Source organism: Pelophylax lessonae, assembly GCF_965119305.1.
Source record: "Pelophylax lessonae genome assembly, chromosome: 1".
Taxonomy (NCBI): domain Eukaryota; kingdom Metazoa; phylum Chordata; class Amphibia; order Anura; family Ranidae; genus Pelophylax; species Pelophylax lessonae.
The window spans coordinates 507,494,079-507,517,823 of record NC_138768.1 but is presented as its reverse complement, the minus strand read 5'-3'; the positions used below and the strand labels follow the sequence as shown (position 1 = coordinate 507,517,823).

Here is a 23,745-nt window from a genome sequence, read left to right as displayed (position 1 = left end):
GTTTTCACATCTAAGGTTAGTTTTTTTTCCCTTAGCAGGCTCTTTAACCTCCTAGACACTTGCTTTTCCCAAATTGACAGATGAACAAGTAGCCATGCTAAAGGCTCTCCAGGCCAGGCGGCATACCTATATAATTCTATATTCACTTCGCTGATATTCTGGTACCCAAACTTTTAGCTCTATACCATTCCTTGTTTGATGCCTCCATCTATCCTAAATCTATGCGTGAAGTCCTTATTCCTAAGCCTGGGAAAGACCCCCACCAACCTGAGTCTTATAGGCCTATCTTATTGCTCCAAACCAACATTTAAATATTAGCCAAAATCTTAGCCCTGCGTTTAGTTATCTTGTCCCTTATACATCCGGACCAAACAGGCTTCATACTGGCCAAAAATACAGCCTTCAATACCAGGCGCTTATTTATGAATATCTAGGCCTCCCATAACAAAATTGGCTCTAGAGTAATTGTCACTTTAGATGCAGCCAAAGCCTTTGACTCGGTCGAGTGGCAGTACTTATGGCAATGTTTGCACAACTTTTGGCTTTGACCCTAATTTTATTAAATGGCTTACCATTTTTATATAACTTGCCCCAGGCTAGGGTAGTCACCAATGGCTGGAGCTCCAAACCCTTTCCATTATCGAGGGGCACACATCCGAGTTGTCCTATCTCGACCCTACTGTACTCTTTGGCCGTTGAGCCCTTGGCGATGTTACCAAGGAACCACCCTGGTATACATGGATTATGCTCTGGATCTTTGGTGGAGAAGGTAGGACTTTATGCGGACGATATAATTTTATATTTAGCTGACTCTGGCTCCTACAGATTTAGAACTTTGGCAGGTTTTCGGGACTTAAAGTAAATTTGGATAAATCCCAAATCCTTCCCATAGATATTTCTTTTGTTCATTGACGGATACAGCTCCATATCTTCTTGACCCTTGGATTTTTGCTGCCCCCTACAGGATTAGGACACTAGGAGGAAAAAAGTTGGACTACGCCTATAGGGCTGTCCCAGGGGCTATACTCTCACTCCCTGCTATAGGTCTTCAGTTTTTTTTTTTCTGCCTAGTCAGAAGTAAGGACCGAGTTCCTTGCTGGGAACTCTGGTCCTAGCATTTTTTCCTTTTTGAAAGGAATTTTTTTTTTTTTTTTTTTGCTTATTTTCAGTTCCTGCGACAACTACCTGCGACAACAACAATCGACTGCTGGAATGGGTGATGGACTGGATAATGAATAAGGTGATAGGTGCGCTGATTGAAGTTAAAGCTGCTACCAAAGATCTAAATCGCCAATTGGAAAAAATGTATATGTCGAAGTAGTCTGGTGCGCTAAAATTAAATGAAAAAAGTGTCTCAAAGTACAAACACAAAAATGGTGATGTGATTCAAAACAATAGTGTCTTTCAATATACAGTGTAATTAAAACTTATTAAGGATCCCAAAGTCCATAATAACCTTCAAATCAATGGTGAATGTGATTCCAATTCAAACAGTGAAAGTCCATAAATCCATAAGGTTTGTGCATGAATCCCACCACCTCTCAAGCTATTCCCTTACCAGACGTATAAGATAAAGGTGCAAAATTACTCCTCAAGTACTTCCTGTGCTGTGCAAGTGATTAAATGCTCCAGTACACACTATGTGAACACTCAGCAAACCAAGCCTCTTACCAGATAACACACAGTAAATGGCATAGATTCATCCCCTTGAGGATATCCCTTCAACAGCATTAATGGATGGACTCAGGGTGGCTCAATGGAAAATCTTGCTGCCTCATACGCTTTCCTTATTCTTAGATGTGATGACACTTAGAGGAGACACCGACTCCGACTTACATTCCGGATCCTTAGGTGAAAATAAAGGAAAGAAGGCATAAAAAAGAAAATGCATACAGTCATCACATCTAAGTATTGGGTAAACATCTTGGGGATGCCGTCATAAGGAAAGCGTATGAGGCAGCAAGATTTTCCATTGAGCCACCCTGAGTCCATCCATTAATGCTGTTGAAGGGATATCCTCAAGGGGATGAATCTATGCCATTTACTGTGTGTTATCTGGTAAGAGGCTTGGTTGGCTGAGTGTTAACACAGTGTGTACTGGAGCACTTAATCACTTGCATAGCACAGGAAGTACTTGGGAGGAGTAATTTTGCACCTTGATCATATCAGTCTGGTAAGGGAATAGCTTGAGAGGTGGGTGGGATTCATGCACAAACCTTATGGATTTATGGACTTTCACTGTTTGCACATTATTCACCATTGATTATGGACTTTGGGATCCTTAAGTTTTAATTACACTGTATATCGAAAGACACTATTGTTTTGAATCGCATCATCACCATTTTTGATGGACTGGATATCCTAGATCCTTATGTTCTGGCCAGCGAGCGCAACCCTGATCTCAGCCCTGCGCTAGGTCAGCTGCAACATAGCCCCACTGGACGCGGGCTGGCTGGCGAGTAAACTCCTCACGAGGACGCATAGCCCTTGTCACGACCTGAGTCGCAGCGTGCCTCTGGCCCGCAGCACCCCCTTTCCAAGATGGTGTGATGACCTGCTTGGAGTGGTGCCCGCCCAGTTCCAAGGTATGGTGTAGTGCAGGGCTTGACAACCCCAGGTGCCAGGTCGCTAATTCTAGTCGCAAATGCGACCTGGCGCCCGGGGTTTGTCGATCTCTGGTGTAGTGTCCCCCCTTCCTCTGATGGTTGGGCTTGTCGGACCCACCCCCCCGTATGCCCTTCCATCCTACATAGTGCACTCACTATCTGGGTCCCCTACTGATTACCCCCCATTCACCCACATCTAGCGCCTCATGCCTGTTATTTGTGTGGGGATGTCGAGCCGGTGTTTGTATATCTCAGCGGCCATGTTTGTGTAGTTGGGCGGTCATTTTCTTGTAGTTTTCCATTGATTTCAAGCGGTGGCCATGTTTTTGAAGCCTATGGAGCGGTATGTTGGTAGTGGGCCTCTAGTGTCACTTCCTGAGTAGGTGGTGGTGAGTCCCCGGAGGTGCAAAACTGCTCCCTCTCTCTGCAATATAGCAGTGCCGCCGGTGCAGCGGTGGGGGGGGGGGAGCTTAACAGCAGTTTCTTGTTGGCAGTTCCCAGGTTAACCCATGGAGTCCCTGGAGCCTGTTTTACCACCTGACCCCCTCTCAGAGGCTGCGAGGCCCTCTGGGTCCATGGCTGCTTTGTCTGCAATGACTGCGGTCCTGCAGTCACTAGTGTCTAAGGTAGATATGGCCCTCCAAAATAGGATAAGCAAAAAGTGTCCCCACCTTCATCTGCATCCTCCGTCTCCTCAGATTCTGAGGTTGATGTGGCAGATGCGAGTCACCCTACTGGATCTGCGTCCATGCACCCTGAGTGCTCGGATAGTTAGGATGATTCCTCTTCCACTACAGCTGCGCAAGAAAAGGCACTGGTGGATGCACTGATTGTATCAGTGCCAGGAACTTTGAAATTGGAGGACACAGCTACTGTCCTTTTCGGTGTCTCGTGGAGTTTCTCCAAAGAGGCGAAGATCAGCATTTGGTTTTGGGTATCAAAGGCCAGATTTCGGACCTTGCCATTTTCTTTCAACTCCCGTGGGCTGCAAATTCCTTGGTTCACACCTTTGTTCAGGGGGTTCGTTACCTGGCTCCCCCAGTGAGGTCTCCGTTGCCTCCGTGGGACCTCAATTTGGTGCTGTCGGTTCTTCAGAAACAGCCTTTTGAAGATTTTATTGAGCTTCTGCTTATTTTGTCACAGAAGGTAGCCTTCTTGGTAGCTATTACTTCTGCATGTAGGGTGTTTGAGTTGGCTGCGTTGTCTTGTCATTCACCTTACCTGGTGGTTCACAGAGACAGTTGTTCTCTAAGCCTAAGCACCCTAAAGAGATTGCCTGAACCACATCCAAAGAATGTAAGGGAATCGGGGTGTACCTGATGACCGAGTCGTTCCTAAAATCCGATTCTCTGTTTGTCCTTATAGATGGACCCCCTAAGGGGCTGGCTGCGTCTGCTGAAACCATTCCCAGATGGATCAGGCAGACGGGGGTGCAGGCCTATTCCATTCAGGGTCAGGATCCACCTTTCCCTGTTAGGGTACATTCTACGAGGGTGCGTAGTGCCTCTTGGGCCTTCCACCTGGTCGTCCGTGCAAAATTTTATAAGGTGGATGTGTTGGCATCTGAGGAGGCTGCCTTTGGCCGCAAGGTTTTGCAGGCCGCTGTTGGAGAGGATTAGTCCTCTTTGAGGGTGTGTGTTTGTCAGGTGAGCTCCAGTTGGCTCCTGGTTGAGCTCCTGTTTTCACTGGGTGGCTACGTTTAGCCTTTGGGAAGTATGTTTATTGCTATGTTCTTCCCATCCCTCATGTTAACACTGCTTTGGGACGTCCCAAGGGTCAAGAAGATATGGAGCAGTGTTGTTCAATAAACGAAAACAAGGATTTTACAGTAAGGGCTCTTTCACATGGTCCGCCTCCGTAGGCGGATCCGTGCTGCTCAGCGGGGATCGATCCGCGATCCCCGCTGAGCCGGCGGATGACAGCTGCGTCTCCGCTTGCAGTGCGGAGAGGGAGGTGTCACAGCCCCCGCTGCTCTCTATGGGGAATTGGATGAGAGCGGACCGCCTGTCCGCTCTCATCCGATCCCATCTGATCCCCAGGACGGATGGAAAATAGGGTTTCCATCCGTCCGGATTTCACGGACAGGATTGGATGGCAGCGGGTGTCAGCGGACATGTCACCGCTGACATCCGCTGCTCCATAGGGCTGAATGAGGCATCCGATCAGATCCGCCTAAAAAACTGACAGGCGGATCTGATCGAACCGCCCGTGTGAAAGAGCCCTAAGACAAAAATATATTCTCTGATGTTCATTAACCGACACAGCACCCACCCCTCTATTGAGTTGGGTTATTTGTTATTCTGACACTGCTTGTTACAAAACGGAAGGCCTATTGCAGGAAGTGGGAATATACCCCCTGGGACTGCCCTATAGTCAAACCTTTTTCCGCCTAGTGTCCTACTCCTGTGGGGGCAGCATAAACCCAAGGGTCAAGAAGATATGGAGCTGTGTCCGTCAATGGACATCAGAGAAAAGGATTTTACGGCAAGACAAAAATCCGGCTATTCCCTCCATCGGTAGAACAGGCTACATTGCACTTAGGGTCAGTACTTTTAAAACTCTAGGAATTCAAGTATCTAGATCCATAGCAGACTATATCCTGTTTAAACGTGGAGCCTCTCTTTTCACTGATTAAATGTAAAACACAGACATGGGCAAGATTACTGGTGGAAGTGATGGGTCGGTTGGGTCTAGTAAAAAAATTATACTATTCCCAAAAATAATTTATGTCCTTTGGTACTCCCTTATTTATTTTCCATTTAGATACTTTAAAATCATAGATACCCTGTTGCAATCTTTTATTTGGGGGGCCAACACCCAAATTATCATGGAAAAACTCTCCAAAAACCTACTGCTCTAGGAGGCCTTGCTGTCCCAGACTTCAGTGCTTACTACCTGGTGGCACAGCTTCCGCACCTCTACCACATAGCTAAATATGAGCAAATAGATATCTCTCCTTGGTTTGTTGTCCTGCAGATTCACAGGTCCCACATCCGTTCTGCGACGTACTACGTGGCGTAGGTGGTTCTCCTGCATCCTCCAGCCGCACTGGCCGCCTATTTCAGCACAGGCAGATTTGGCACCTGGTTACATCCAAAATGAACTGTCCTAGGTTACACAGCAACACGCTATTATGGTATAATAGGCTCTAACCTGAACTCCTCCAGATAATCTGGATGTCTAGGGGAGTATATTTGCTGTCCCACGTCTTAGATAATGGTAACATTAAAACGTTTGATCAATATAACAGAATTCACTTTCCCGAATTGTTTCGCTTCTTCCAAGTGCGACATGCATTACACTCACAATTTGCATTACCCAGTATTCTTTCCCCTGGATGTTTTGGAGGTGATAAAAGGGGATGAACCACGTAAGCTCATATATCATTTTCAATGACATAACTACCCCAGCTGCATCTCAACTTGCGTACTCTGTCAAACCTAAATAGGTGGAGGTTGGAGAACTGGATGATGAAGAATGGAATGAGACACTAGAAACCGTTAAATCCGTATCTCCCAAAATGTCTGACAAACTCATACAAACCTATATTGTACATAGAGCATACTTGACACCAGATAGGCTGGCCAAATTTGACCCTTCCCATAGCCCCACATGCCCTAAATGTCTTATCTACTGGCACTTTTGGTCACCTCCTCTGGCAATGTCCTCGCATCTGTGGGTTCTGGGCGCAAGCTGTCAAGTTCCTCGAGGAACAGATGTGCTCACCGGTGATATTGGTTCCCAAACAATGTCTTTTGGGCATATTTTCTGATACTGACCTAGATAAGCACATGCTTAAATGTATGCATGAAAAACAGTTTGGAGCTAGAAAGGTTTTAGCTCAAAACATTATCTATCTGTCAACGGGGGTTGTCCGGGTAAATTTAAAAAAATATGGCACAGGTGGTTACAATCAACATCGACCTGTGTCTTCTAATATACAGTACATAATTTATCTTCCTGAAACTGTACCGTCTTCTAGGCAGTGAATAGAGGATACGATATTCGTTCTATTCTGACATGTTACACCAGACACTGCATAGCATGTTTGTATAGCCTCCTAACCTTATCAAAAGATCTTCTCACATTTTTTTAAATATTTTTTTTGGTTTATTTTGTACGATCTGTAAGAAGATGTCTTATGCAGAAAGGTCAGTTACCATTGCTTTGAGTCGTGTAGCTATGTATCCAACCTTTTGTATAATTATTCGCTGTATTTTGTACAAAACTCAAAGCTTTGTTTCTGTGGGAAAAAAAAAGACTTTGGACAATCTAGCTCTCCAATGTGTAGGATATATCAGCCTATATCAGCCTTTTTCAACCAGGGTGCCTTCAGATTTCTTCAGGGGGGCAAAATGCCTAGAAGTTGTCCAGAAATTGTATACAAGCCAGCGGGTAGATCAAGTCAACCTTTTAATTACACAAAGCCACAGGTTTTCATTGTGCACCATTACAGCCTTCTACCTGTTGGCATCCTAACAACCACTGACGTCATTGGTTAAGGAGGACATCGGCACCTGCACAGCATCTTTATTTGATCCTCCCCTGCTCCTCTCCATCAGCTCTGGGGGTCACATTAGCTGAGAAACTAAGGGAGAAGAAAAACATATACTAGTCCGTGTGCCAGTGTGCAAAGGTATTTTTGCTTTGGAAGAATAAATCACCTTTAACGTTGGCTGTCCTACATGTGTGGACGTTGCAGCATTATCTAAAACTTCATTTTCATTTTTGACATTTTGGAATGGGGTGCCTCAAAATTGTGGAGAATCTTAAAAGGTGCCTTGACTGAATAAAGGTTGACACACTGTAATTTATGATGAAAACAGAATAGATCATCTCTGCTAGTGTAGCCATAATCCTAGCTTGGCATTCATACAGCCGTCTCTACTTTGGATCAACGTATAGGAAATGAAATAATGGGAGACCCTTAAAATTTTATACACTAAACTTACTAGGTCACATCACTCTTCCCATCCCTGCAGCATGGTCCACGTTGAGGGTAGAACTAAAACACAGTGCGTCGCATATCATCATGTGACGTCCCTTTTAGCACTTAAAACTCCTTTCTTTCCTGCCCATTCAGAGCAAAGTGCGTTGTTAGATGTTCTCCACCCTCTAGGCAGACCAGATGCTTGACTGACAGCACATGTTGTTCTGAATGGTATGGAAGGGGGAGGCAGTGTGATGGCTAAAGCTATGTCACAGGACATGTGACGCACTGTGGTTTAGCTCTGCCTGTTTCCTGGATGTGCTGCAGCATCTCTAGGAAATGTAATCGCATGACCAAAGTAGAAAACTGGAAAAAAAGTAATGGGTAATTCATTTTTAATTCTTAAGGGAATCGCATTGGTTGCTGTTGGTATACTCTAGCTATAGGGGGAGGAGGCAGCAGATTAAATTGCAAAACCTAATTATGTTTTTATGTGTGTATAGCAAATATGTGGACTAGCAAGAGTGTATTTATAATTGAGACAAAAAAACACATGTATAATTTGAACTCAAAAAAACAAATCACACCTTTAAGACCCTGCAGTTTTATGAAGATAGTTACCCTTTCATTTTTTTACTTTATTCTAATGATATTGCAGTGTGAAAGCAGCCCTGCATGTTTTGTTTAGAAACTAAATGCACATTATCTTTTCAGTTAATTTTCTTTATCTTTGCAGAAACGACCCTCTCAAAATCCAGAGCCTATTGACCCCTCAATTCCCAAGAAAGTCCGTATTTCGCACTTTGCACACCGTTCACAGCCTACTTGCAATGGAAAGTTAAATTCCTCCAATGGAAGGGATTCACCAGCTCCTCCTTCGCAGCCTCCCACATTGGAGTCTCTCAGCTCTCAGATACAACAGCCCATTGACCCTCTTTTAGACTCCAGCACTGACTCTCAACAAAAAGACTGTGAAAGCCTAGATGCCTCTGAGAGGCTTGGTCATGCACCACAGACAGACTGTTCTCCTGTGGCCAAACAAAACTGTAATCCCACACATGGAAAACCTAAAAAGAAGTCCAAAAAGCACAAAGAAAGAGACAGAACTAAGGAAAAGAACCCACAAGAAAAAAAAAATTGTAGCTCTGGAAAAATCAGCAGTACTCTTCAGAATGTACTGGGTAAGTACTGCTATTTAATATTTGATATTGGGTGGGTTTAAAAAAAGAACAAATTGCTCTGGGAGTGTGTTCTACATTAGAACATGTTAAAAAAAAAAATATTGCTAACCTGATATCACTGTGAAGACCTGATGGGGATAACCTCTGGGATTCAAAAACTGTATGCAGGAGATTCAGTGTTTTACCACTTATGTTGTGACAGGTCTCTTCATCAAGCAGTATATTTTACTGTTAGGTGCTTCTGTTTGGGTAGTCATAGTAGTCTGTGGTATTAACTACTTCCCTCCCAGGCCAATTCTGACATTTATCTCCATGTAAAAATATTTTTTTGCTAAAAAATACATTACTCAAGGGACAGATTGCCCCGGTGCCAGAGCCGGAGCGGTTTCAGGGTTCTACTCCAACCGGTTTATGGTTCCAAAAAAGGATGGTGTTTATCAGATCCTTGACCTCAAGGTCCGGAATTGCTTTGTGCCGGTGCAGAAGTTAAACATGGAATCCATCCATTCGATGGTGGCCTCCCTTCGTCAGGGGGACTTCCTGGCCTCCATAGACATCAAGGATACGTAGGTATGTCCCCATCTGTGCTGTGCAGCAACGCTTCTTACATTTTGCAGTCAGGGGATGTGCATTATCAGTTTGTGGTGCTTCCCTTTGACCTGGCCTCCGCTCCTCTGGTTTTTACCTGACTTGTTTTGCACTGATGGACAATTTGGGTATCACAATTCGCACTTCAGAAGTTGGATAGGTCTTGAATCTCCAGAAATCCACCTCAACATCACCTAGGAGGCTTGAGTATCTCGGTCTGGTTCTTGGAAATGTGTTCATTCTGGTGAACAAGTGCCAGAAACTTTGAACTACAGTTCAACTTCTGCTGTCCTGCAGAAGTTCTTTCCTGCAGTTTTTGCATGCCGGTTCTGGGTCTTATGATCGCCCCCGTATGCACACTCCATAAGAGAGGGAAGTCTGGTGGTGCAAATCTCTTGTTTTCATAAACAGTATTTGGGTCAGTCGGCCGAAGCCTCTCTCCCCTGGTAACTTCGGTCTCCTTTCCTTCAGACCGGGAAGTCCTTTCTCCCCCTCCAGTAGATTGTGAACATGACGGTCATTGTGTCCTGGAGGAGGCTCAGCTGCCTATCAAAGTCCTGGAGCTATGCAAGTTTAGGCTGTGTCTGGAGTGGTGGATGGACATTCTCCAAGGGAGCCCAGTCAGGATCCAATTGGACAAAAATACAGCTGCAGACAGACAAACAGCGCACAGCTGACCTCACGTAATAACGTTTATTAAGAACACATACCACAAAACTTTGCACTCACATGTCCGATTCCAAAGACGGGTGCATCTGCAAGAGCTTTCTCCCCCCCCCCCCTCTCCCTCTCAGATGGCCTACGGTCTTCCCTGCAGCTACCATCCAGCTCGGGACACCGCTAATCCTAGCCTGTCTGTCTCCGGTCTCACCGCCGAGTGCCTGCGTGCGGGTCCACAGTGCGCCTGCGCACAGGCCCGTTGGCTGGTCTCAACTGCGCAAGTGCGCCACAGTCTCGGCCGAGGCAGCGGGGGATGACAGGCAGGGGTTGAAGGAACACTGCGATGCAAATAGGTTGCCAAGACAACGCGTTTCAGAGGCGGAGCCTCCTTCAGATCCCGCCCTTACTCCTCCCCAGCCTTTTTATATACATGCCCCCACATGTATCGATTGACTTAAAGGGCCAGACCAGGAGGTAATCCATCCCATGTGGGAGGGGGGGGAACAAGGGGCTTACACGCAACCTATTCACCAAATGCAAATACCAATTTAATACCATATGAAAACCATAAATACTGCCATAAATTTAATAAAATAAGTTAAAACATATAAAATATTTTAGGTTTTAACTTATTTAAACTCTTAATGCATCAGCATACCAAGACATTTCGGACTTTTTCATGTTCCCAACTTTGTGGGAACAATTTGTGGATGGCCTTTCCTGTTCCAACATGACTGCGCACCAGTGCACAAAGCAAGGTCCATAAAGACATGGATGAGTAAGTTCAGGATGGAGGAACTTGACTGGCCTGCAGTGTCCTGACCTCAATTCGATAGAACATCATCTTTGGGATGAATTGGAGTGCGGATTACATACCAGGCCCTCTCCAACATCAGTGCCGGCCCTCACAAATGTCTGTCAGTGTCAGGCAGTATATAAAACTTGGATCCAAAATCTTTTGACCTTTTTTTTGATAGAGGTTCCCCATGTGTGCTATACCAATCCTGCTTACCTGCATCCCCTGAAACCATTCAGAAAAGCACCCAAGACTTAGGAAGCTATTCTCGTGGGTACCATGTACAAGGACTTTGTCATTTGCTTCAGTAATGAAGTGTTTATATAGCGCTTGAAGGTGTTGAGGACCAGTTTATTACGTTCGCTAGGTTCCAAGTTCTCGCCCAAATCTTGCTCCCATCTAACCATTCATGGTAAGGTATCAGATTTCAAATTGAGCAAAACCTATATTGCAGAGATGGGATTAGTTATCCTGTCCGTATTAAAAAGATACTCCATTGCCTTCATAGTGGTCAAATCCGAATGATGAGCTTTAAAGAAAAGTGTTATGTGGATGTAGCAATAAGTTTCGAAAGAAGGCAATATACTTTTCCAGCATTATTTTTCTTGATGACGATACCCTTGTTTAAAAAAATCAGCAATGTGCAAAAGGCCTTTATCCGTCCACCAAGTAAAAGGGATGAGGCAGGACCCAGGGTGAAAGCTGAATTGGATAGGATGTAGGCTATTGGATTGTGGGAGGATTAACATTTGTCAGACAGTGACTCAGTGCAACTTCTAACATCCAAGTGACAGATATAACACCATGTCAGAACAATAATTCAAAAACAGAATCACTGAGTTGGAAACTAGATCAGCGCTACACAGTGGATTTGGACTGAAATCAGTGGACTACCACTGCAGTAGGGCACTCACTTACTGCAATAATTTGAAATCACTACTGCAGTAGTGATTTAAAATTATTGCAGTGAGTGACGCACTACTGCAGCAGCAGTAGTCCACTGACTCCAATCCACTGTCTAGCTTTTTTTCTAGCAGTTTTGCATTGACTGCAGTGCAGTCAGTGCAAAACTGCTAGAAAAAATAGCTAGACAAAAGCTAGACAGTGGACTGATGGACAGACACTACTACTACACTTGCAAATCAATACTCCCAGTTATGTAGAACAATATTATAGTGCAGAAAGCATAACATTTCAGCATGTTCACCAGTTAAACGGCTTATTTTCATAAATTGCTGCCACTTTACTAAAAACATGCTCACTTGGTGCTGAGGAGGAGCAGAAAGGTATCTTCTAGCATGAGAAGCAAGTCTTTACTTGCGTGCCTCATTTTCTTTCCACCACTAAAGAGGATCACTGTCAATTACTGGTTCCTTCAAATAGAGATGAAGTTCATCATCCAGGCTCATTATTGCCGATTCTGATGAATCCGATTCCAAAGAATCCTCCGCATGAGGCCCCAATAAAACGCAGAACATTGAATCTATTTGACCATGATGAATTTTCTCTTCTGTCCATTGTCTTTTGGGACATTCTTCTCCTGCATCCTGCTCTTCTACATCAGAAAACTTCTCTTCTTGACTTTTCTTTTCGTCAGGAGAACCTCCTGCACCTTCTGTTGAATATGTTCTGTCAGCCATTGTTTTGCCTTGGCCAATACATCATCAGAAGAGAGAGGATGGTTCTTGTATCTAGGATCCAATAGACATGCAAGCACATCATTTTATTCTCCTCATTCTTCTCAAACCGTTTGGCGAGAATGTCCCTCATGGCCTGCCTACATGCTTTAATGCCACGTGTGTTGGGTCCTTCATTCTGTTGAAGCATCTTCAGGACTCTCACACATGGGGTCACAGAGGAAACGGATGAGTTGTAATGACTTCCCTCCAGTGTCACTTTCTCAATGGGTACGAGCATCTCAATGTTTACTATGTTCCACTGATCTGCAGTAGGACAAGAATGTCCTCCGAGTCCATATTCACCAGAATATATAGTGAGAGCTCGCTTCTGCTCCAGCATCCTTTGTAACGCGTGTCGCGTTAACTTCCATCATGTTGGAACAGCTTGTTTCAGGTTGTTTTTGGGTAGGCCAAGGTCTTCCTGAATGCACCTCAGTCACTGCTTGGCAAGAACAGAATGGTGGAAATGGCCTGAGCACTTCTTCGGCATGGTAATAATGTCCAGCAAAGCTTTCTGGTTTGAAAGACCATCATTTACCACCAGTTGGAGGGTGTGTGCCATGCAACTGAGGTCTGGCACTTCAGCAAGTCTCCTACCTTTTTTAACCATATTTGCTCCACTGTTTCGCAGCACAAGCATCACTCGGTTTTTGGTGATTCCCCATTCTTTTAGAATGCCTAGAAACATTTCTCTAATGTACTCCCCAGTGTGGGATCCTTGCATCACTTTTGTATTCAACACCAAATGCCTTCTTTTCATCTGCTGTCAATGAAGTGGCATGTAAGACTCATTAGTGATTCTGTTTGTCCTGACCAGCAATCGGTCATGAATGAGAGTGAGTTGCCAGCATTCTCTGGTTGCAGCATAGTCCTTACTTTGTCAACGACCTTTTGGTGAATCTTTTCCAGCATTTCAGTTCAATAAAATTTGTCACTCTTCAGTGTGTACCTTGGCTCAACTATGGAAATCAACCACTTAAATCTAGAGTCACACTATTGCAAATGGCTGGTTATGTTTTTTTTCTGAAACATATCGGTTAATCGGTTATTGTTGCCTGGGATAGTGATGTTTCACCTTGTGATTCATTTTGTTTTTTTCTGTCCTGCATTATACGAATCAACTTGATGAACTCTTAGATGGACCCAAAGATTAGACGTATTTTTGTTTTTTGCAGTTATTGATCCCATGCTTACATTGTTTTTGCAAGTGTTGCACAGTGCTGCTGATTTTCCTGCAGATGGAGAAGAGAAATGGTCCCAGACCACACTTTAATTATTCTATCTCCTTCCATCTCCATTGAAACAAGAGGCACTAATATAGGCTTAAATAAAATGGCTGGCTGGCACCCTGTGTGGTGGGTGGCTGGTACAGTCAGGACTCAGGCAGAGCCTTGTGGCTGGCTGGCTGGTACACAGTGGGTGTGCGCGACTGGGTGGGGTGGCTGGCTGGCACCGGCAGCTGTGGGTGGGCGCGGCGTCCGTGTTGCAGAACATGTCTGTGACTGGTCATTGTGATTTTTTTGAAGAACTACTAGATCACTCACTGTAGATGACCCACTGTCCCGACCGACTGGGCAGCATGCAGGCTGCGGCGGGTAAAACACTGTAACAAGGCTGAAGGAGGCAGCCTACAAAGTTAATACTTTGTAGCGCCACCTTTTGCTGCGATTACAGCTGTAAGTCGCTTGGGGTATGTCTCTATCAGTTTTGCACGTCGATAGACTGAAATTTTTGCCCATTCCTCCTTGCAAAACTGCTCGAGCTCAGTGAGGTTTGATGGAGAGCGTTTGTGAACAGCAGTTTTCAGTTCTTTCCACAGATTCTCGATTGGATTCAGGTCTGGACTTTGACTTGGCCATTCTAACACCTGGATATGTTTATTTGTGAACCATTCCATTGTAGATTTTGCTTTATGTTTTGGATCATTGTCTTGTTGGAAGACAAATCTCCGTCCCAGTCTCAGGTCTTTTGCAGACTCCAGGTTTTCTTCCAGAATAGTCCTGTATTTGGCTCCATCCATCTCCCCATCAATTTTAACCATCTTCCCTGTCCCTGCTGAAAAGCAGGCCCAAACCATGATGCTGCCACCACCATGTTTGACAGTGGGGATGGTGTGTTCAGGGTGATGAGCTGTGTTGCTTTTACGCCAAACAACGTTTTGCATTGTTGCAAAAAGTTCGATTTTGGTTTCACCTGACCAGAGCACCTTCTTCCTCATGTTTGGTGTGTCTCCCAGGTGGCTTGTGACAAAATTTAAACTACACTTTTTATGGATATCTTCTTGCCACTCTTCCATAAAGGCCAGATTTGTGCAGTATACGACTGATTGTTGTCCTATGGACAGAGTCTCCCACCTCAGCTGTAGATATCTGCAGTTCATCCAGAGTGATCATGGGCCTCTTGGCTGCATCCCTGATCAGTCTTCTCCTTGTATGAGCTGAAAGTTGAGGGACGGCCAGGTCTTCGTAGATTTACAGTGATCTGATACTCCCATTTCAATATCCTCACTTGCACAGTGCTCCTTGGGATGTTTAAAGCTTGGGAAATCTTTTTGTATCCAAATCCAGCTTTAAACTTCTCCACAACAGTATCTTGGACCTGCCTGGCGTGTTCCTTGTTCTTCATGATGCTCTCTGCGCTTTAAATGGACCTCTGAGACTATTACAGTGCAGGTGCATTTATACGGAGACTTGATTACACGCAGGTGGATTCTATTTATCATTAGTCTTTTAGGTCAACATTGGATCATTCATAGATCCTCACTGAACTTCTGGAGAGAGTTTGCTACACTGAAAGTAAAGGGACTGAATAATTTTGCATGCCCAATTTTTCAGTTTTTTATTTAACAAAGTTTGAAATATCCAATAAATTTCGTTCCACTTCATGATTGTTTCCCACTTGTTGTTGATTATTCACAAAAAATTACAGTTTTATATCTTTGTTTGAAGCCTGAAATGTGGCAAAAGGTCGCAAAGTTCAAGGGGGCCGAATACTTTCGCAAGGCACTGTACATCTGCTACCAAGAGTACGACAGAGTCTGAATTGGTGGTTTTTGACCAGAAATCTGGGAAAGGGGAAATCCTTTCTTCTAGTGACCTGGAAGGTAGTGACTACAGATGCCAGTCTCTCCAGCTGGGAAGCGGTTCTGGAAGAAGCCACTGTCCAGAGGAAATGGTCTTGGGTAGAGAGTTGTCTCCCCATCAACATTTTGGAAATTCGGGCAGTCAGTCGGGCTCTGAAATTCTGGACGCCCAGACTTCGGGGTCACTCTGTCAGGGTGCATTTCAACAATGCCACGGTCGTAGCTTATGTCAACCATCAGGGAGGCACAAGGAGTCAATAGCCCAGAAAGAAGTGGATATTATTCTGTCCTGGGCAGAGACGTTTGTGCCTGAAAGCAGTGTTCATTCCAGGAATAGAGAACTGGCAGGCAGATTTTTTGAGCCATTAACAGATGTTCCTGGGGAATGGTCTTTACATCCTGAGATTTTTCAATTGATCTGCCTACGCTGAGCAGTGTTAATTTCGTCGACTAAAACCGACTAAAACGTTTTCGTTGACTAAATTAACACAATTTTAGTCTACTAAAATACGACTAAAACTAAAACAATTCAGATGACTAAAACTAAAATGGCATTTTAGTCAAAAGACTAACTAAAACTAAATCGAAATTTGCTGCCAAAATTAACACTGGTGCATGCTCAAAGCTTAATACCATAAATATCATATTAGATTTTTCACTCCAGGAGCAGCAGTAGTATATAATGAGTTTGGAAATTGTAGAGAAATGCTTAAATAATGCATTACAAATTGCAATTGAACTACACCCATTCGATTATAGATGACTAAAATGATTTTTAGTCGACTAAAATGTACTGGAGTTTTAGTCGACTAAATACGACTAAAACACTTGCAGAAAACTGAAATGCCATTTTAGTCCTAAGACTAAAACTAAATTGAAATTTGCTGCCAAAATTAACACGGACGCTGAGGAATCCCAGACGTAGCTCTGTTGGCATTCAGGTTCAACAACAATATGGAGAGATTTTTGTCCAGCGCCAGGGATCCACTCGAGGTCGGAGTGAATGCTTTGATGACTCCTTGGGAGGAGTATTCTCTGATCTATGCCTTTACTCTGGTACAGCTGATATCGCATTTGTTGCGCAGGATCCAGCTGGAGGGGAAACAAGTAATTCTTGTAGCTTCGGCTTGGCCAAGGAGGATTTGGTATGCACAAATCCAGAGGTTGGCAGTGAGAGGCCCTGGGTCCTTCCACTGCGTCCAGACTTGCTCTCTCAAGGTCTGATATTCCACCCTGCTATACAGTCTCTAAATTTGACGGCTTGGCTATTGAAACCTTATTCTTGGAAGAGCAGGGTGTCTGGCCCTGCAGTTCATACACTGATAAACACCAAGAAGCCAGTCTCTAGAAATATTTATTACAGGGTCTGGAAGTCCTACATTGCCTGGTGTGAAGCCAGGACATGGCAACCCCGCACATATATTATCGGGAGAATTCATCCTTCCTGCAAACAGGGGTAGATATGAAATTAGCCCTGAGCACGATTTAAAGGGCAGATTTCAGCTTTATCGTTTTTTTTTTGTTTTTTTTTCTCCAGGAACCGATCACTTACCATTCGTTGGTTCACACCTTCTTCATCCGGGGAATATTGCGCTTGCTTCCACCAGTGAAGCCACCGTTTGTCCTTGGGACTTAAATTTGATGTTGGCAGTTTTGGAAAATTAGCCTTTTGATCAAGAGACTGGTCTTTTTGATTGCGATAACTTTGGCTAGAAGGGTATTGGAACTAACAGCTCTTTCTCGTAAAGAGCCATTCTTGAGAATTCATCAAGATAGGGTGATTTTGTATCCTCACCCAGATTTCTCTTACGTCCTCCGACAGTCGCCGCCTCTTCATATTCGTCACATATGGGGTATTAGACTTTGCTCCGAAGGAGTAGCTAGGCAACAGAATATGTTAACAATAAAGCTTTAACATATCCCACCCTCAAGGGGTGGTCCCCTCAGTCAATACCCTCCTACTTCCTGCAACCATATCTCAGTTTTAATGTCTAGCTTGTCAGGAGTGGCTGGCTCTCTCTGTGCTGGGACTTTTTGTCCCAGACTCTTTCTTCTTTTTAATATTTTGTTTGAGTTTTCTCTCTACCTTTACTTAGCTGTTATTTTTGTCAGCATTAGTTAGTTCTTCGGACGAAGAGGATCATGCGGACTGGGTCTCGGGCTGATCCCCCTGATCGCAGGTCGTGGGTCAGTGGCTTCCCAGTCTGCCATCGAGCGTTCAGCCAGGTAACGCTCCTGGCACAGTGAACGACCCATCCCTGTTCGGTGCAGGGATGATTGGTGAGGTGGCTACCTCACCGGACGCTGTGCGGTTTCTTAACCGCCATTGTGTGCGTCTTGAATTGCGACTCTCCCTGCCTCATGTGCAGCGGCTTGTTCGCCTGTGCGGGTTCCCCACGCCATGTGAGGTAAGTGTATCTATGTGGGGACCTGTCTGTCTGGGGGGGGTCTCAGTCTGGGACTGTGTAACCTGCCTTTATTCACACTGCTTGTCTCCCTATCTCTCGGCTGCATGCTGTGGGCTGCAGGGGGGGGGGGGAGCTGTGTGACACTGTGTGTGTCAGGCTGGGCAGTGTGGGACGCTGTGTGCTGTGGGGCATGTTTTTAATGACATGTTGGGGCATATAGAGCGATCGCTGCGGCGATCTAACATGTATCCATATAATGGGATAAAATTGTGTGTGTTTTTATGCACTTTGGAGCGGCGATTTCGGCGCCAAACGACGCCATTTTACCGGCGCCCGCTCCGGCCGCATGGTTTACATGCACGGCGGCCATTTTCTTGTAGCCTCCATAGGCTTACATAGAGCGCCCTGGCAGCATCACTTCCTCTTTCCTGGAACACCGATCGAGGCAGCAGCAGCAGCGGGGTCTCCTCAGGTTTTATCCTTCTATTCCTGTTTTCCATTGCCTGTATTCAGTCTGTATATTCCCTGTGGGGGTCTCATTGTGCCTGAGTGTGGTGCGGTGGGCTGCGCTTGCCGCGCTTGCTGAAAGGGGGCAGTTAACCCTTGGTTGTCTGGCATACAGGGGCAATGGATTCTCAGGAGGGCAAGTTTCCCACAGTATTGGTGGAAAGCCAGGGGACCGCTGTTTCCCCCCCCAGGGGGGGGGATTTAGCCACTATTGTGGCTGGCCTTGCTGCCCAGGTGCAAATGCTGGTGGCTGCTCAATCTACTAAACGGCCCAGAGTTGCCCTGTCCTCTGATTCTGAGGGTGAAGGTGATGGGGCTGTTCTGGCAGGGACCCCCTTATCGGGGTCCCGCTCCTCTCTTGATCTAGTGGGGTCTGAGGTGGAGGCTGAAGTTGAGGGGGTCGATAATTCTCCCCCTGGCTCGCCTGAAGAGCTTGCAATCATGGATGAGTTGATTGCTTCCATTAAGCAAACGCTGCGTTTGCAGGACGAAGTGTGTCCCCCCGCTGCCTTGGCGGCTTATGGGACGCAGAGAAAACGCAGGACGCCGCAGGTTTTTCCCTGCAATGCTGATTTTCAGCGCGCTGTTAAGGATCAATGGCGCGATCTGCGCAAACCTTTTGCGGTACCAAGTAAATTCAAGCTGCGTTATCCTTTCTCGCCTGCCACTGATGAACGGTGGTGTGTGCCTCCGCCAGTGGATCATGCAATTGCGGTTTTGAACAAAGCCACTGCGATTCCTGCAGAGGGTTCCCCGGTTTTCCGTGATGCCACGGATAGGAGACAGGAGTCTCTTGCCCGTCATACTTATTCTGTTACGGGTTCTATGCTTAAGGCTCTGTTTGCTTCTCTCATGGCGGCCCAGGCGATCGCAAGTTGGACGCAGATGCTTAGGCGCGTCCTAGTGGCCGATTCGGCCTCGGCGGCGACCCTGGATATGGTGGATCAGATCCACCAGGGTGTCATGTATCTGTGTGATGCGGACCTGGACCTGATTCCGTTGGCTGCACGTTTGCACAGCGTGGCGGTGTTGTCTCGCCGCCTGGTTTGGTTGAAATGTTGGTCGGTGGACCAATCTTCACGTAAAACCTTAGCCAATCTGCCTTATGATGGGTCTCGCCTTTTTGGGGAGTCCCTGGATGTATTGATTAAGGGGATCACCGGGGGTAAGAGCACTCTCTTGCCCCATTTCCCCAAGGCTAAGGGGGCTTCTGGGAAGAAGCATGCGAATTTTCGGCCCCCTCAGGGGTCCTTTCGTGCCTTTCGGCCGCACTACAAGGGCAAACCGTTCAAAGGCCAAGGCTCTCGGAAGAAGCCCTGGTCTGGGAAACAGAAGTCCGGCCAATCCGGACCTGCGGCCCATAACAGTTCGGCCTGAAGGGGCGCCCTCACCCAGTTTTTGGGTGGGGGGACGCTTGCTCGGTTTTCTTCAGCCCTGGTTGGCCCGTGTGCGGGACAGATGGGTTCTGGAAATCGTTCGATCTGGTTACAAGATCGAGTTTCTCTCTCGGCCGGAGAGCAGATTTTTTCCCTCAAATCTACAACTGTCTCCAGAGCGCCTGCGGGATCTGCACCTGGCGGTGCGGGACCTGAGGGCTCAGGGTGTGGTGGTTCCGGTGTCTCATCGGGACAGATTTCGGGGGTTTTATTCCAATCTGTTCACCGTGCCCAGGAAGGAGGGCAAGGTTCGTCCGATTCTGGACTTGAAGGCTCTGAACCGCTCTGTGCGGGTTCGCAAGTTCCGCATGGAATCCCTGCGCTCGGTGGTGGCTGCCCTGGTTCCGGGGGAATTCATGGCCTCCATCGATTTGAAGGATGCGTACCTTCACATCCCCATATTCGAGGGGCATCAGAGATACCTTCGATTTGCCATTGCGGAGGATCACTACCAGTTCGTGGCGTTGCCCTTTGGGCTCGCCTCGGCTCCGCGGGTCTTCACCAAGGTGCTTGCACCGGTTCTGGCATTATTGAGGGCCCAGGGCATTTCTGTCCTGGGGTATCTGGACGACATTCTGATTCGGTCTGCGACCGGTCAGGGTCTGGAGAAGGACCTGTCTGTCACAATGCAAACTCTGCAGGAGTTTGGTTGGACGATAAATGTTCCAAAGTCGACACTGAGTCCGTCGGTTCGTCTTCCCTATCTGGGAATGATACTGGACTCGGTGCAGGCGAAGGTCTTCCTGCCGGAAGACAAACTCAGGACTCTTCAGGAGGAAGTCAGGTCCCTCAGGGACGTTCCACACTCGTCTCTGCGGACGTGTATGAGATGTCTGGGATTGATGGTCTCGGCCTTCGAGGCGATTCCTTTCGCTCAGTTTCACACGCGGGGTCTCCAGGCGGAGATCCTGTCCAAGTGGGACGGGCGACCTCAATCTCTGGATCTTCAGATCTCGTTGAGTCATCGCACCAGGGTAAACCTTCTGTGGTGGCTACAGTCCCCGTTGGTGTCCGGGGGCAAGTCGTTTCGTCCGATCTCGTGGACGATAATCACTACGGATGCCAGCCTGTCGGGCTGGGGTGGTGTTCTGGGCGTTCTGTCCGCCCAGGGGACCTGGTCGGAGGGGGAGTCTTCCCTCCCGATCAACATTCTGGAATTACGTGCAATAAGGCTCTGTCTTCATCGCTGGACGGACCGGCTGCAGGGCTGCCCGGTTCGGGTGCAGACGGACAATGCCACGGCGGTGGCCTACATCAACCACCAAGGGGGCACCAGGAGTGCCCGAGCGGCTCGAGAAGTGGCCGACATTCTGTCTTGGGCCGAGACTCATGTCCCGGCGATAACGGCGGTTCACATTCCGGGAGTGGAGAACTGGCAGGCGGACTATCTGAGTCGCCAGACCCTGGATCAGGGGGAATGGTCTCTCCATCCGGCTGTCTTCCAGATGTTGTGCGCGAAGTGGGGTCTTCCAGATGTGGACCTGTTCGCGTCTCGCCTCAACTACAAGGTGAAGAGGTTCGTGGCAAGGACGCGCGACCCTCGGGCAGACGCGTCGGACGAGTTAGTGGCCCCGTGGCATCAGTACAGGCTGATGTACGCTTTTCCACCGATTCAGTTGCTGTCCAGGTTCCTTCGCAGGTTACACTCGGAACGCAGCACGGTGATTCTTGTGGCACCGGACTGGCCTCGCCGGTCCTGGTACGCAGACCTCGTGAATCTGGCGGTCGACGCCCCCTGGCGTCTGCCTCTTCGAGACGATCTACTGTCTCAAGGACCGATTTACCATCCTGCTTTACAGTCGCTGGCTTTGACGGCCTGGCTGTTGAGACCGAGGTCCTGAAGGAGAAGGGTCTCTCTCCAGAGGTCGTTCATACCTTGATCAACGCGAGGAAGTCTTCCTCGGGAAAGGTTTATTACCGTACTTGGAAGGCCTATTTTGCCTGGTGTGAGTCCAGGGGGTTTTCACCCCGCACGTACTCGGTTTCCCGTGTGCTGTCTTTCCTTCAGACGGGTGTCGATCAGCGTTTGGCGCTGGCCACGATAAAGGGTCAGGTGTCTGCGCTGGCCATTCTGTTTCAACGTCCCGTGGCTTCCAACTCCTTGGTTGGCACTTTTGTTCAGGGTGTGCGGCATCTGGTTCCTCCTAGGAGGGATCCTTTGCCCCCCTGGGACTTGAATCTGGTTCTATCTGTGTTACAACGTGCTCCTTTTGAACAGATCAGCGAGATCTCGTTGTCTCTGTTGTCCAAAAAGGTCGCCTTTTTGGTGGCGATCACTTCGGCTCGCAGAGTGTCGGAACTGGCGGCTTTGTCCTGCAAGTCTCCGTACCTGGTTGTTCATTTGGATAAGGTGGTCTTGCGACCTAATCCTTCTTTTCTGCCGAAACGAGTTTCGGAATTCCATCTTAACGAGGATATTGTTTTGCCTTCGTTGTGCACGAAGCCTAAACATCCAAAGGAGGTGAGATTGCACTCTCTGGATGTTGTTCGGGCGATTAGGGTTTACCTTAAATCGACTGAGTCTTTTCGTAAGACGGACTCCTTGTTTGTTCTTCCAGAGGGTCCTCGGAAGGGCATGGCGGCTTCGGCCTCTACCATCGCCAAATGGATCAGGCAGACCATTGAACAGGCCTATGCCTTGCAGGGGAAGGTTCCCCCTGTGCCTGTGAAGGCGCACTCTACTAGATCACTGAGTACGTCTTGGGCCTGCCGTCATGGGGCTTCTGTAGCCCAGGTGTGTAAGGCGGCGACTTGGTCGACCGTGCACACTTTCACAAAATTCTACAAAGTAGATGTTCAGGCATCGGCGGATGCTTCCTTTGGCCGCAAGGTTCTTAGTGCGGCTGTTCCCTAGGGTCCCTTGTTGGGGACTCCTGGCTGTTGGGATATCTTTTGTATCCCCTGGTTTTTTTGTCTTTTCCTGGGTTGTTGCTCCTGTTGTTGCGCACTTATTTTTGCTGTTGCCCAGCTGGTTTCCTTCCTTTGGTAAGGTTCCTTTCTTTGATGTGGAGACTGCGTTGCCTTTCGGCGCGGATGCGTTTCCCACCCCTCATGTTTGCACTGCTTTGGGACGTCCCCATATGTGACGAATATGAAGAGGCGGCGACTGTCGGAGGACGTAAGAGAAAACGGAATTTTTGTAAAATCTTACCTGTAAAATTCCTTTCTCTGAGTCCTCCGACAGTCGCCGCCCCCGCCCCTCTTTTGGGGTTTGAATGTATACTCTACTGCTATTCCACTAAAACTGAGATATGGTTGCAGGAAGTAGGAGGGTATTGACTGAGGGGACCACCCCTTGAGGGTGGGATATGTTAAAGCTTTATTGTTAACATATTCTGTTGCCTAGCTACTCCTTCGGAGCAAAGTCTAATACCCCATATGTGACGAATATGAAGAGGCGGCGACTGTCGGAGGACTCAGAGAAAGGAATTTTACAGGTAAGATTTTACAAAAATTCCGTTTTTTTGCTCAAGGTAGTGTCTGCCTTTCATTTGAATCGGGACATTATACTGCCTTCTTTTTTCCAGATACTCAGAGGAGGAAAAGTTATTGCATTCTCTTGATGTAATGCGTGCAGATTTATTTACAGGAAACCGCTCAGATTCGTAAGACTGAGAGCTTGTTTGTACTACAAGAAGGCCCCAGAAAGGGGTTGGCAGCATCTAAATGTACGATTTCTTGGATTCGCCAGGTTATTCACGCGTAGGGTTTAGTAGGAAAGGTTCCACCTTTTCCCGTAAAGGCACATTCTACCAGAGGAGTAGGTGCCTCTTGGGCACATCACCATCAAGCCTCTATGGCTCAGATTTGCAAGGCCGTGACCTGGTTGTTGCTGCATACGTTAGTTTCTATAGAATGGATGTTGGGACCCA

General features: G+C 46.9%; 1 protein-coding gene across 1 annotated transcript in view; it reads left to right on the top strand.

Annotated features, from left to right (window-relative positions):
* ELL (elongation factor for RNA polymerase II) overlaps positions 1-23,745 on the top strand; it is a 196,101-nt gene that overhangs the window by 134,395 nt on the left and 37,961 nt on the right. Inside the window, exon 8 of the mRNA XM_082263798.1 lies at positions 8,273-8,717. Coding sequence (XP_082119924.1) covers positions 8,273-8,717 — 445 coding nt within the window. The remainder of the gene's footprint in view (positions 1-8,272; positions 8,718-23,745) is intronic.